This window comes from Gymnoscopelus braueri (assembly GCF_963280865.1).
Source record: "Gymnoscopelus braueri genome assembly, chromosome: 3".
In the NCBI taxonomy this organism is placed as follows: Eukaryota; Metazoa; Chordata; class Actinopteri; order Myctophiformes; family Myctophidae; genus Gymnoscopelus; species Gymnoscopelus braueri.
In genome coordinates this window covers 11797133-11809549 of record NC_137612.1, presented here as the reverse complement: position 1 = coordinate 11809549, position 12417 = coordinate 11797133, and the positions used below count along the sequence as shown (strand labels likewise).

The following is a 12417-nucleotide window of genomic DNA, read 5'->3' as shown; positions in this document are numbered from 1 at the left end:
CAAAATGTATACAAATCTTTTGAAAATAGCAGATCTACAAACTCACATTGCCTCGCATTGCGATGCATTGTGAGCTTGTAGATCGGCTAATTTCAAATGGCTGAAATGTATATAGGGATAAAGTGGTTAATGTATGTTTTGTAATAATAATCCAAATCTACAAAGAAACTATAGTAATTAAAGTTTTCTAATTATTGCAGTGGAGTAAAAGTACAATATTTGACTCTGAGATGTAGTGGAGTAAAAGTGCAAAGTAAAGTAACAAATAGTAAATACTCAGTAAAGTAAAAGTACCTCAAAATTTGAATTATGTAGAGTACTTAAGTAAATTAGTTATTTTCCACCACTGCTTGTGGGGTTCTCTCTCCTGAATGGATACAATTGGTATTCAGACCTGAAAATATATTTTCTGTTTACCAACTAACTGGAGAGATGGGGAGAGACCCCTGTTACTGAACAAACACTCTATTATAGCAATGATTACTATCAGAATAAACATAAAAAACATACATAACTTACTTTAATGGTTAGCTAATGACCCAAACTAATAATATCACAATAATAACACTGAGAATTGGTCAGAATTCTATATACTGTAATGAATCCATGTACTGCCTCCAAACATTTGAGCATGCAAGAGTGGACCACTGGTAGTCTATGTATTGACAAATGATTGTGGTACTTGAAGAAGCTGATTCTTGTTTTCCCAAACCTGCTATGTCCATGGGAACCACCAGAGGCTGATCTTCTTTAACACTTTTTACCCACACACCAATCTGGGAACCCATCAGCAAAACAAATCCTTGCTACAGCATGGAACAGTTGTGAGCAACATATTCTATCCCATGCAGACTGAATGGTGACCTACAGAGTGACACACGCACGCACGCACGTGCACACACACAAGCCTACCTGGCCCATATTCCTTCGTAAGGGGTCAGGTGATAAGCCTATATATATTTAGTGCTGTATCATACATTTGCCTGAAGGCATGCATGCACACTTACTTACTCTGTATGTGCTGAGTCAATGACCTCGGCTAAACTTGACAACTCAGTGTCATGCAACAAGTAAACACAGTAGTCTATATGATATTAAAAGTGGTATGTGCTGCTCCCATAACTACAAATGTCAGGTCAATCAAATAAGCCAGGGGTTTTCAACTGATTGTGAACCAGGGACCACTACCTTGACAGAAGAATCAACCAGGGGACCACTGTTGTTAGGTGGGTATATGGGCTAAGATTAGTGTTTTTTGTAACACTTGCTATGCATCCCATGTCTATATGCATTATAATCAGCTTAGAACACTGTATGATTATACTTATAAGAACTAAAATAGGCATAACCCTTCATAAGACGGTTTCTCAACCAATTGTCCATGGACACGTTCTTAAATAATGAATATTATGCCAGTGAGCAGAGCTTACTTTATCCAGCCTTCTATATTAAACTCATATTAATTGATATACTGATTTGTAACTTTACTTAAAGGGATAGTTCACCCTCAAAATTACTTGTTTTCTATCGATTGGTTGGCTTAGGTGACAAAAACAAAAATATATCCATGAATTCAAGTCTCCATGGGGTGATTAATCTATAGAAAAAAAGTAATTTTTTGGGTGAACTATCCATTTAATATGTATGAGTGAGCAGACACACCCTATTACATGGGCACATAATCTAGTAATAATAACTAAGGCAATCCGGTACACTTCCCCTTCTCCTCCCTTTTCTGTGGAAGTTCTTGATCTCCTACTTCCCAGTAACTGCTGTCAACTACATTGACGCGACATCTTAGGTCACCAGGTCATTGAGTGAACTGTTTCTCATGCCATGATTACGGGTGGTCTATGTCGTTGTCCATGTCCTCTTGGCTATAGTCATGTCATTTTCTGGCTCGAACCTTGCCCGTATATTCTTCAGGTATGCCAGCAAGGTAAAGGTAAAGGTAAAATACATTTTGCTTTTACTGTAAGCTCTAGGAATTCTGCCTGACAACTCTTCACTTTCCTACATTACTGAATGCATGATCAGGGACCACATGCAATACCTCCACGGACCACCAGTTGAAAACCCCTGAAATAAGCCAAAACATAAAAAAATGTGGAAAGGGAGTTCAACTCCTGGTAGGGGTAAAAAAGAAAAGAAAAAGGCCAAGCAGTAGTATGGATGACACTTGCTGGCTGATGAATCTGTCATGAGAGATTACCCACACACAGAAACTCACAGCCATGTCTTAAAATTGTAAATGAATGGTGCCAAATTGCAAGGAGCAAACACACAACACTATTGGATAAACAGCAGATGTTAGAAACCTAACCGAGGGATTCTGACAGGTAAGACATGGAGGCTTTTATTATTTTACTATGTTTACAGTACAATGCAACATCTCTCACCCACCATGGCCCCCCCTACACATTAATCAACAGACAAATTTAAACCACCACCATGCCCACACCGCACACACACACACACACACTCACACTTTTATTTTCATTGTAAACAATGCAGGCTTAAAGAGTGATAAAAAAGCAAGGTAGTCATCAATTGTTCCGTTTAGCAGTGTCCTTTCTTTCAATCCTTCTCTATTAAGAGTTCATAGCAGGGAAATACAGAAAAATCTGTCCGTGGTAGAGCACCTTGACGTTGAAGGAACGATGACAAAGTCCTATCCACTCAAACCATTTCCCATGCATACCTGTACATTTGCGCAGGCAGGCTCGCTCGCACGCACACACGCACACACACACGCATGTTAAACCAAATTTTCTTATCAAAGTGTAGTTAAACTGTATCTTCTTTGAATGTTTGCAAGAGGCAGAAGGGGGTAAAGGTTGTAGTGTAAGTTGGGAGAGGAACATCTAATAATGATTATGTTCTTTCCCCATTATTCCTTTCTACAGGAAAAAGGCCTTACGTGTCAATTCCCTTGCGTGGCCGTAACTTGGTCAGGAAGGATCATCATCCTTAACCTGCCTGTTGCTGCATTAAGCCTAATTTATACTTCACCATACGGCAGCATTGCTCATAGAAAAAAAAAAGAGACCATTTTCAAGAAAACATTTATATGCATTTCTTAACTTGAAAATCGGTTCTTTTAGGTGAGCGGCGCTGTTGTACGACAAAGTCTAAATTAGGCTTTACCTTTTAGCACGTACAAAGTACAAGGCGTTGGTTTTAGGGTAGTACTTCACATTCTGCTTTTTGTCCATGAGACCCCCAAAGATAATGAGCTCCCCTCTGCCCTGCACCACCGTATGAAGACTGGTCTCAGGGGGCCCGGTGACAGCAGCAGGAGTGCCACTTCCATATACTCTCCAGGACACCACAGCGGCTGTCTTGGCCCGGGACACATCCAGCACGTACATCTGCATGGGCTTGCAGTTGAGAGACTGGTAGAGCGGTTTCCCCACATTCAGGCTCTGAGGTGGGTGATGGCCGAGTCGTCGCGCGATTGGTGGAATAGCGTGTCCATCGCCCGCCGCAGCAGCCTGCGGCGGACTAGAAGATGAGGAAGTGGGTGTTCCAGCGGAAGCCCCACTCCCTCCACCGCTCCCTCCCCCGGAAGTGGCGCCTTGTGTCGAGGATGAAGACGCGGATGGTTGAGATGAAGAAGATAGGTTTTTCACAGCCTCCAGACCTCGTCGTAAGGCAGCGGGAGACACTGCCCCTGGTGGAGTGCGTGGAGAGCCAGAGGGTGGTGTGTGCACGCCATTCGTGCTGGGTACCTCGGGGTGGTGCATGGAGGATGGTGGAGACTCCCAGCCATAGTCTGTGGGGACAGGTGGGTGAGGACGTGAGGGTGGAGACGCAGCTTGGGCTGGGCTGGTGCGGGGTGAGGGGGAGGAACCATTTAGCAGTGGGGGGAGTGGAGGAAGAGGAGGGCTATCTGGCATCTGTGAAGGGGAAGGCTGCTGGGAGGAGGACGGGCTCCCATCTCGGGCACTTCCTCTGGCCGACGGTCGAGGTCTCAGGGTGCCCCATCGGCCATTCACACACGGAGCCTCCTCGACGGCTCCCAGGACCGCGCCGGCAGCCCCGCTCCGTACAGGAGAATGAGAACGCAAGGAAGGCGGTTCTGGGCCAAGAGGGGCCGGCGAGGCACTTATTGGGGAGGGACGAGAGTTGAGACTTGGGCTGAGTGGCGCACGGCCAGATGGAGCCTGGGAGAAGACCACCACACACTGGCCAACCTTCAGACAAAGATGAACAGTGAGTGAATGATGAGACACGTTTTTTACTGAAGTAGAAATACTGAGGTAGAATAAGATACACAATACCAATACATACTCTACAAGCTGGGTGGCACCATAACTCAGGGGCCCCGTGGTCGTCATTCTCCACCTGCAGCTGCTGCCATGTCCAAGGTGGTGAATCCATGTGGAGCAGCCAGGCATCTTTGAGGAGCTGGGAGAAAGAAAATGCATGAAAATATTACGCTGAGACACATTACACATTTAACCATTAAACTAGAACTACCAAGTCAATTGCAAGTGGCCGCCAAGTTGATTGCTTGACAATTTGAAAAACCAGTAGCAATAGCAGTAGCAAAGTAATCCAATCTCAATTGGGATTGCTGGTTTAAAACTGAAACCTGCAGAATCTTTGTCCTGTGTGGTTCTTTGGCCCGCCTTCTTCTATTTGTTTATAAATCGCTCTCTAGGCTGAACAAGAACTACTTTAGGCTAAAGTGTATAACCAGAAGTACAGCGATACAGGCTGGACAACATTACTGTTGGCCAGCACTATACTTCCTGTACTTCCGGTTAGACACTTTCAGCAGTAGTTCTTTTCCAGGCTTTATGGACATAAAACTGGGAACGAGGGTTATCGCTATCTGCTGCCCTTGCGTCACAGTGACTGATGGTTCACAGATTTGAGCAACAGGACTTTATTTAATCATTTCGGGATGGTGAGATATTCAAGGAGGAATTTCGTTTGTCCTAGCCTGGATAAATAAAGTAGCAAAACATTTCAAGTTAAATAAGTCAATGTAAAACACTTACTGCATTAGGGCCACCACAGCCTCCCAAGATAAGCAAAGTCTCATTGTCAATCACAATCTGAGAAAAAGAAAGAAAATATATTGTTAATTCATTTAAAATGTAATGAGAGGTTCAGTCTTTTTTGCTTTGCCTAAATAGTGTAAGTATTCTTACTTGAGACTGGCCTCCTCGTGGATGTGGGCATGGGCCAGATATTGAAGGTTTGGACCAGCACCACTGCTCCAGATCCAGAACCCAAACCTCATTACTCCTGAGGAGAGACAAGTAAAGAAAAGGACAACACAGTGAGATTTGACATTTAGTATAATGGCTAAATTTGGGGGGAGAATAAAAATAAATAAATATATATAACAATAACTTGTTGCATACATTTGGCGTGCCCCTAGTGACCCCCCAAACACCACCATGGTGTTGCCAATCACAGAGGAAGAGTGGCCAGCCATAGGAGGAGGTCCATGAGTTGTCACGATGCAGTTCCACCTGAGACAAGACAGGAATAGATGTATGATAATGAGAGAAAAAAAGGGCTAAATCCAAGTTAGATAGACAGATAGATAGATAGATCTTTATTGATCCCATGGGGGAAATGGCATTACAGCAGATATGAAACACAGGACAGATACAGAAGAGGTGCAGCACAAAACATATAGGTAAATCAAAAAGCACATCAAATGAGTTGTAATTAATTAGCTGTTCAGAGAAACACACACACTGACAGGGGTGAAAACATAATGCTCGCCCCCGGCCATTCCAGCCTGGCGGAGATAACAACAATAATCCAAATCATCTATAGCAGAAATCAGTTCTTCCTCTCACCAGTTCTTGGAAGGAGAATATGTATGGATTTCATCAAAGAACCTCTCTGGCTGATGCAGTGGATAAGGGCTAGGACGCGTCCAGCCTCCAAACAGCACTAGAAAGTCTTTGTGCATGACTAAGGTTGCTCCTGCTTTAGGAGACGGGTAAGAGCCTGTGTAAGAAAAGAGAACTATTAATGGTAAATAGTCTAGAGTGCATTCAACCATTCAGACTGATGGCAGAGGCAACCAGTCGAGGCAACCAACCTGCTCATCTGGAGCAGTTAAGGGTTCAATGTCTAGATACATTTATCAGGTGAACACTGAATAGAAGCTGGACCAATAACATTGAAAACTGCAAGATGTATTAAATGGAAGCCAGGCATATATGTTGTTTGTTGTTGTTACATGTAGACTAACTGTTACAATAATATACACACAATAGAGAAATGGAAGTTATATGGATACGTTTACCATTAACCTGGTACCATGTGCTAAAAAACTCATGAACTCAGGCATCATGGACCTTGTCCAAATGTACCACTGGTATTCACAGCTTTCTCTGCTGTACGAGTGCAACTGTCTGGTCGTTAACTCGAAAATGTCTGACTTTACGAGTTGACAAAGTCCAGCCAAACGCACCATTAAGTAACGTGCCAAAATGTAAGGTGGATGACACAGGTCAAAACGTGCCAGAAATTCTGCTTGTGAGAATTTTAAATTCAAACAAGCTCAACATTACTTTCTTATTATTGTACATGCTCTGAAAAACATCCATTTTGGCTTTGACATTTCTTAGCCAGGTTAAGTTGTACTGGGATTTTATGTCAAAGGTAGCATGGACATTATTCCTGCTCATTCCTACACTAAGTTACAATGAAAATGGACATCTATTATATTCTATATCAGGACACTTTACACATTTTGGTTTTATTATTGGCAAAATAATATGACTGGTTGCTGCCATTGATCGTTGTGATAGTATTTCCCACCACTATGTACCTTCTTGCTCAACACATTACTAGTAGATTACTTCACTGGGTCAGTTCAATACTGAATTTATTTCAAAGTAGCACAAATTGTCATGTCATTGTCATAACCTTTTTCTTTATGTTTTAATGATTAGCTCACTTTCATTCAAATTTCTTTGTATTAAATGTGCTACAGTATATAAATAAAACACACAAAATTCATAAAACTCCCACATGTAGTCCCTTTTTATGGGAGCCATGTGTACAGTTCTTGACAAAGAATGCACTCTATCAATAAAAAGGCAGAAACAAACCCCAAAATATCTGCACTCATACCTGATGCTAAAGGACGGATCCACTCCTTGCTGTTGAGGTCAAGTCTCCACAGATCATTGAAGGCAGCATTGCAGCTACTCTGAGTGCACCCCCCAAACACGTACATAGACTGGTTGGAGTCATAATAACATGCACCTGCAACCAAAACATTTATATCAAATACCATCTCTCACTATACAGTCAACAGAACTGTATGTGTAAGTTTCATAACAATAGTATGGATTCTATCTCACAGACTGCTTATAGAGGGCTACCTAGAGATATGGCTGGACAGACCTTATTCACATACGGTATACTGTGAATGTAAAATTACAAGTCTATACTGAATATCATTTAGACCGCTGATTTTGTCATTATGGCTCTCAATGGCAAACTCGTCTCACTGCTCATTTACATGGCAAAATTTCATTTTCAGCTGACTATCCAAAACCGATTAAAGAAAAACGTATTAATAGCCTGAGCCTCTTACAATATTTGCGCTTATTAGAAATCTCCACGGTAAAAGGTAAACCAGCTGTAATGTTCACTTACATATTACATACACATTTCTGTGAAAATGTCTGCATGTCAAGGAACTCAACATAAAAACTTAAAGTCATGAATTATAGATTTGTCCTCAGTGAAAAAGGTTGCATATACTAACTGTGTGAGAAGCGCTGAGTAATAGGTGTTCCTGGGTATGGGTATGTACGACTTTCCCACTGAATATTCCCCTCCTGGATAGCCCTCAGGAAGCCATGATAGCACTGATATGCAACTCCTAAGGAGATGAGGAAAAAAGGAAAGTTAAGTACAAAATGTTGCACGTTTACAGCTGGCATCCATAACTCCTGGCATATCTAGCAGAGATAAAATGACTGCGAATAAATTATTTCCTGAAGTGATTAAATGGGACTAAAATATCTTATGATATAAATATTGTGATGACGACAATATCCGTATGCTGCTACAGTAGCACAACCAGTTATGCTACCTGACACATCTCGATGGCAGAACACATTTCTTTTTCTGTACAACACCGTTTCTCAATAGCAAAAGAGTGTCTCTAACCATGGCAAATGAATCAAGAGAATTGAGAATCAAGAGGGATTAGCAGCGAAATGTTGGTGGGACGTGTTCCGCTGACTGTGCCAAGTAACAATACAACATAACAAAAATAAAAATATATAGTTAGTTCAAAGTATGTGTGGAACGGCAGGCATGGTAAACCTCAAGACATGTATATCTTTAGCAGCAATGTCAGAATGAGCAAGAGCAGAAGGCATACATCTTTAGCAGCAGTGTCATATGTGTGCAACTTAAGCAGAGTATCAAAACGTATAATCACTTATGTGCATTATGCAAGTGTCATTTTGAGCAGCTGCTCATGGATTCCTATTTTGTTTTTGTTATTTATTTATTTATATTTTACATGTCCAGTCATTCAGGACTCTGACAGCTGCAGGAATACACTCTTTACGAGCCTTGAGGCCCTGGCTGTGACGCCTCCAGCGCATTCCATTTCGCATCATCACAAACAGTCCGTTACTAGGATGGTGTTTGTCCTTCATAACTCTTTTTACCCTACTCAAGCACCTGCTGTCATATACTGTATGTCCTGCAGTGACGGGAGATGGCTCCCTGTGGTGCACTCAGCCAACCTCTCCACAGCACTCACATAACCTGGAAAGAGCTCTTTCCATACTATAGAGATGGACCCTGTCATGATGCTCTGGGGTGTCGCAGAGTAGAAAGATTTCAGGACCTTCTCTGAGACCTTGAATTTCCTCAGTTGTCTGAGGTGGTACAGGTGTTGCCTGACTTCTTTGTCACAGCCTGTGTGTGTTCTCCCAAGTCAGATCCTCATTCCTCACTGATGTGCACCCCAAGATACTTGAAGCTACAGAAGTGCATGATCATCTCCTTGGTCTTTCAAACGTTCAGGAAGAGGCCGTTTTCTTGGCAGCACTGCGACAGGCCTGCTGCCCCCTCCAGATATGCCTTGCCCTTCTAATCGTCATTTGAGATTAGGCTCACTAGTCACTCCCACTGTGTCGTCAGCAAACATAACAATGGTGTTTGAGCTGTTCCTGGCCACAGAGTTGTGGATGTACAAGGAGTACAGCATTGGACTAGGTACGCAACTCTGGGTGTTTAGGCCGGGTGAGTGTGTGCCATACTCCACCACACGACACAGATGGACAAAAACCTATGTATTAATTCAAATAGATCCTGTATGAATGAGGATTAACTGTTTTCACATGATTTACTATACCTTCTGCTGAAAATAAGATTTATTTATTTTTCTCCAAAAGGGATTTATCAACATCATAAGCAGAATTTCGATACCCACACTAGAAAAGTGCGCTCCTCTGAGCGCACTAAGCACAGGTCTCCGCCAAGCCAGGTTGCCTACCCAGGGCCCGCAAACTTTGAAGCCAGTCATAGCCAATCAGAATGGAATCTGAAACATCCAACTGATACATCTTGATCTGCATGACTCCAATTTAATTGAGTTTCTGCAGGAGTAGTGGCAAAAGTGTGTTTTTAAGAAAACGTAGTCTGGCACAAGTGGACGGAGCCTTTGTGGGGTGTGGCCTCATGATCCAAGGAATCATAGGGAAAATGTTTTTGATTGTTAGTAATATAACAGACAGACATACCTTTGATGAGGCGATACCACTGCTTACACACAAGTGCAGCAGTCTTGTGCTCCTGGTAAGGTGAGAGGAAGGACAGGATGTATTCTAAAACTTCCTCTGGCAACTCCACCATGGTTCTCCCTTCTTTGGCACCACTTTCCACATTTGTCTCTTCTGTGCTGGAGCCCATCTTTGCATCTACCTCTTCTGATATCCCAACATGCTCTGCACCATCTTCCTCTGTATCCATGGCAACAAAATATCCATCCTCACTGTCAGAGGAGCGGGACATTATTTTCTGTTGAGATATTACAATAAATATGACACTTGAGTCAGCATGGTTAATACTCTTAGTTTACAAATAGCAGTTGCTCCAGGTAATAAAAAAAAGAAGAAAAAAACATGCAGATAATTCATGTAATTTTCAATTTGACAGATAATTATATACATAAATAACTAAATATATGGAAGAAAGGGAATATTAGAGATTCTATATGACTGGGGGGCTGATTATTTGAAGGAGATCTGATTATTTGTTTTCCTCCATTGTAATGGCATTTTTCTTATTTTATATTTAGTTGGCAGATAACTTGATTATTATATGAATCTGATAATATAGGAGATATATACAGTTTATTTAATCTGTTGTGGCATAGGTGGTCAATCATCTATATGATGACAAGGTTGTGCAGTCAAAATCTATAAGGCATCTCTTTTGGGAAGTGGCCTTGACTTGGACAGAGCACCTGTCCTGTCTCCCATCCATCCATCCCACAAAGGTCTGTACATCATGTTGTTAGCCAGAGGCAGAGCTAGCTAGCCCAGCTGTTGGCTCATGTTCGCCAACACCCAACTTTAAAGTAAAAGGTTGGCTCACACTAGAAGACGACGACGACGACGACGACGAATACGGTCTAGAATACCACACTCACCTATCATTCTACCTTTAATCAGTGTTATGTAGTTGTAGAAGGTGCCATATGGGACTATGTCTTCACGTTGAAACACCACTGGTGTGGGGAGGCATTCTGCCCAGTGCTCGCTAGCTATTTTTGGTGCATGTTTTTTTATTTATTTTTTAACTACAGCAAATTACCCACTTACCAAGTTAAAGACTGCACTGCGAAGCAACAAGACACGGCACACTTTGACGCTAGCACATCATCCATTAATGTCACACGTTCATTTGTCCACGAAATAGTCTTTCTTGAGTCGAAATGTACAGCTAGCTAACGTATGCTAGCCAGGCTGGCTAATGCTGATAATCTTTGCTACTGGGAGATAGCTAACGTTAGCTAAAAGGCAAAGGTTGTGGGAGTGACTATACAGCGGCTCCACAAACGTTAACACCCGGCGGTGCAAAAACGATACGTTTTACTTTACACTGTAGTCACCGTTGTTTTTAGATGTGATCTTTTATGGGCTCAAAATCTGTCTTCCCTCTCCTCCCCTCTCTTTATCAGCTCCGGTGGTACATCTGCATACTCCAAACATTCGCCATCTTTCGTTCTGGTAACAGTAACAGCATCCTATCCTACTCGATCCTGCTACGGTACGCTTCGCGACCACACTAGGATGAGGATGCCAAGGAGCAGACACCGACGTCACTTACCACCTGATTTATTGTTCTATCGTACGACGTACAGATATGTGTACATTGTTTGAGTATCTTTACTTTAATTCATTTATTTAACTTTGTATTGCTTTTACCCCACTATATGGCAAAGACAAATATATATATATATATATATATATATATATATATATATATATATATATATATATATATATATATATATATATATATATATATATATATATATATATATATATATATATTTGACTCTACTACTATGGAAGTCCATAGGTCCAAAAATAAAATAAATAAATACCACAATGAAATAAATAAAATCCACAATGGGCTGTCAAGTAACACACTTCTGAATGTGTGTGTGTGTGTGTGTGTGTGTGTGTGTGTGTGTGTGTGTGTGTGTGTGTGTGTGTGTACACATGGTACACACACGCACACACTGTGGCAACTTTGTGGCAAGTGGCAACTAGTAGCTTAGCTATACTTTGTCTTTGACTGAAGTAGGGTACTCGGATTGAGAACTTTGTCCACTACAAACCGCTTGAAAATCAGTAGGCTAGTAAATGTCAGTGATTTATAACGGTCGATTGCATACATGAGCTTGAAGCTTTGTTGTGACGTCACTGACGAATCCTTGGTATCTTCTTATCGCAGCAAGAGTCGGCGCGCGTAAGCACGCGGGTCCGCGAGAGAGGCTGGTGGTACCCATTTATATAACTCTATGACGGTACGGTACCAGAGGGTTGTTCGGTACCTTCGTGTAAAAAAAAACAAAAACATTACCAGCGAGGTGAACAGCACTATCACATGCACAAAGCTGCAGCTGGTCTTAAAATACTTTGTCACTAATTTTCACATAGATTATTTTTCTTCTTCTAAGGATGCCTCAGACTCAGAGTCCATTGATGTTTCTTTTTTCAATTCTTTTTTTATTATTATTAAAAAAAATTGATTATTTTGTCCCCTTTTTTCTACCCAATTTAGTCGTTATTATGCCAATGAATTCCTCCCCACGCACATTTCTGTGTTATCACTGTTGTCACTGTTGTTGTATCCTACTGCTCCTCACCTGCCAGTGAGGAGCCCCCACCG

The 12417-nt window shown here is 41.7% G+C and overlaps 1 protein-coding gene across 2 annotated transcripts; it reads right to left on the bottom strand.

Annotated features, from left to right (window-relative positions):
* Positions 1–2340: 2340 nt before the first annotated feature.
* Positions 2341–11292, bottom strand: fbxo42 (F-box protein 42). 2 transcript variants are annotated; one of them, XM_080424786.1, is made up of 10 exons: positions 10839–11292; positions 9756–10032; positions 7757–7873; positions 7114–7248; positions 5826–5979; positions 5379–5489; positions 5163–5259; positions 5010–5066; positions 4294–4410; positions 2341–4196 (listed from the first exon to the last, which is right to left on the bottom strand). In XM_080424786.1, the coding sequence occupies exons 2-10, from the start codon at positions 10024–10026 to the stop codon at positions 3144–3146; spliced, it is 2112 nt and encodes a 703-aa protein (XP_080280912.1). In that variant the 5' UTR covers positions 10027–10032; positions 10839–11292; the 3' UTR covers positions 2341–3143. The 2 variants fall into 2 exon arrangements, with proteins under 2 accessions (XP_080280912.1, XP_080280913.1); XM_080424787.1 differs by having other exon boundaries at positions 11129–11290.
* Positions 11293–12417: the final 1125 nt, after the last annotated feature.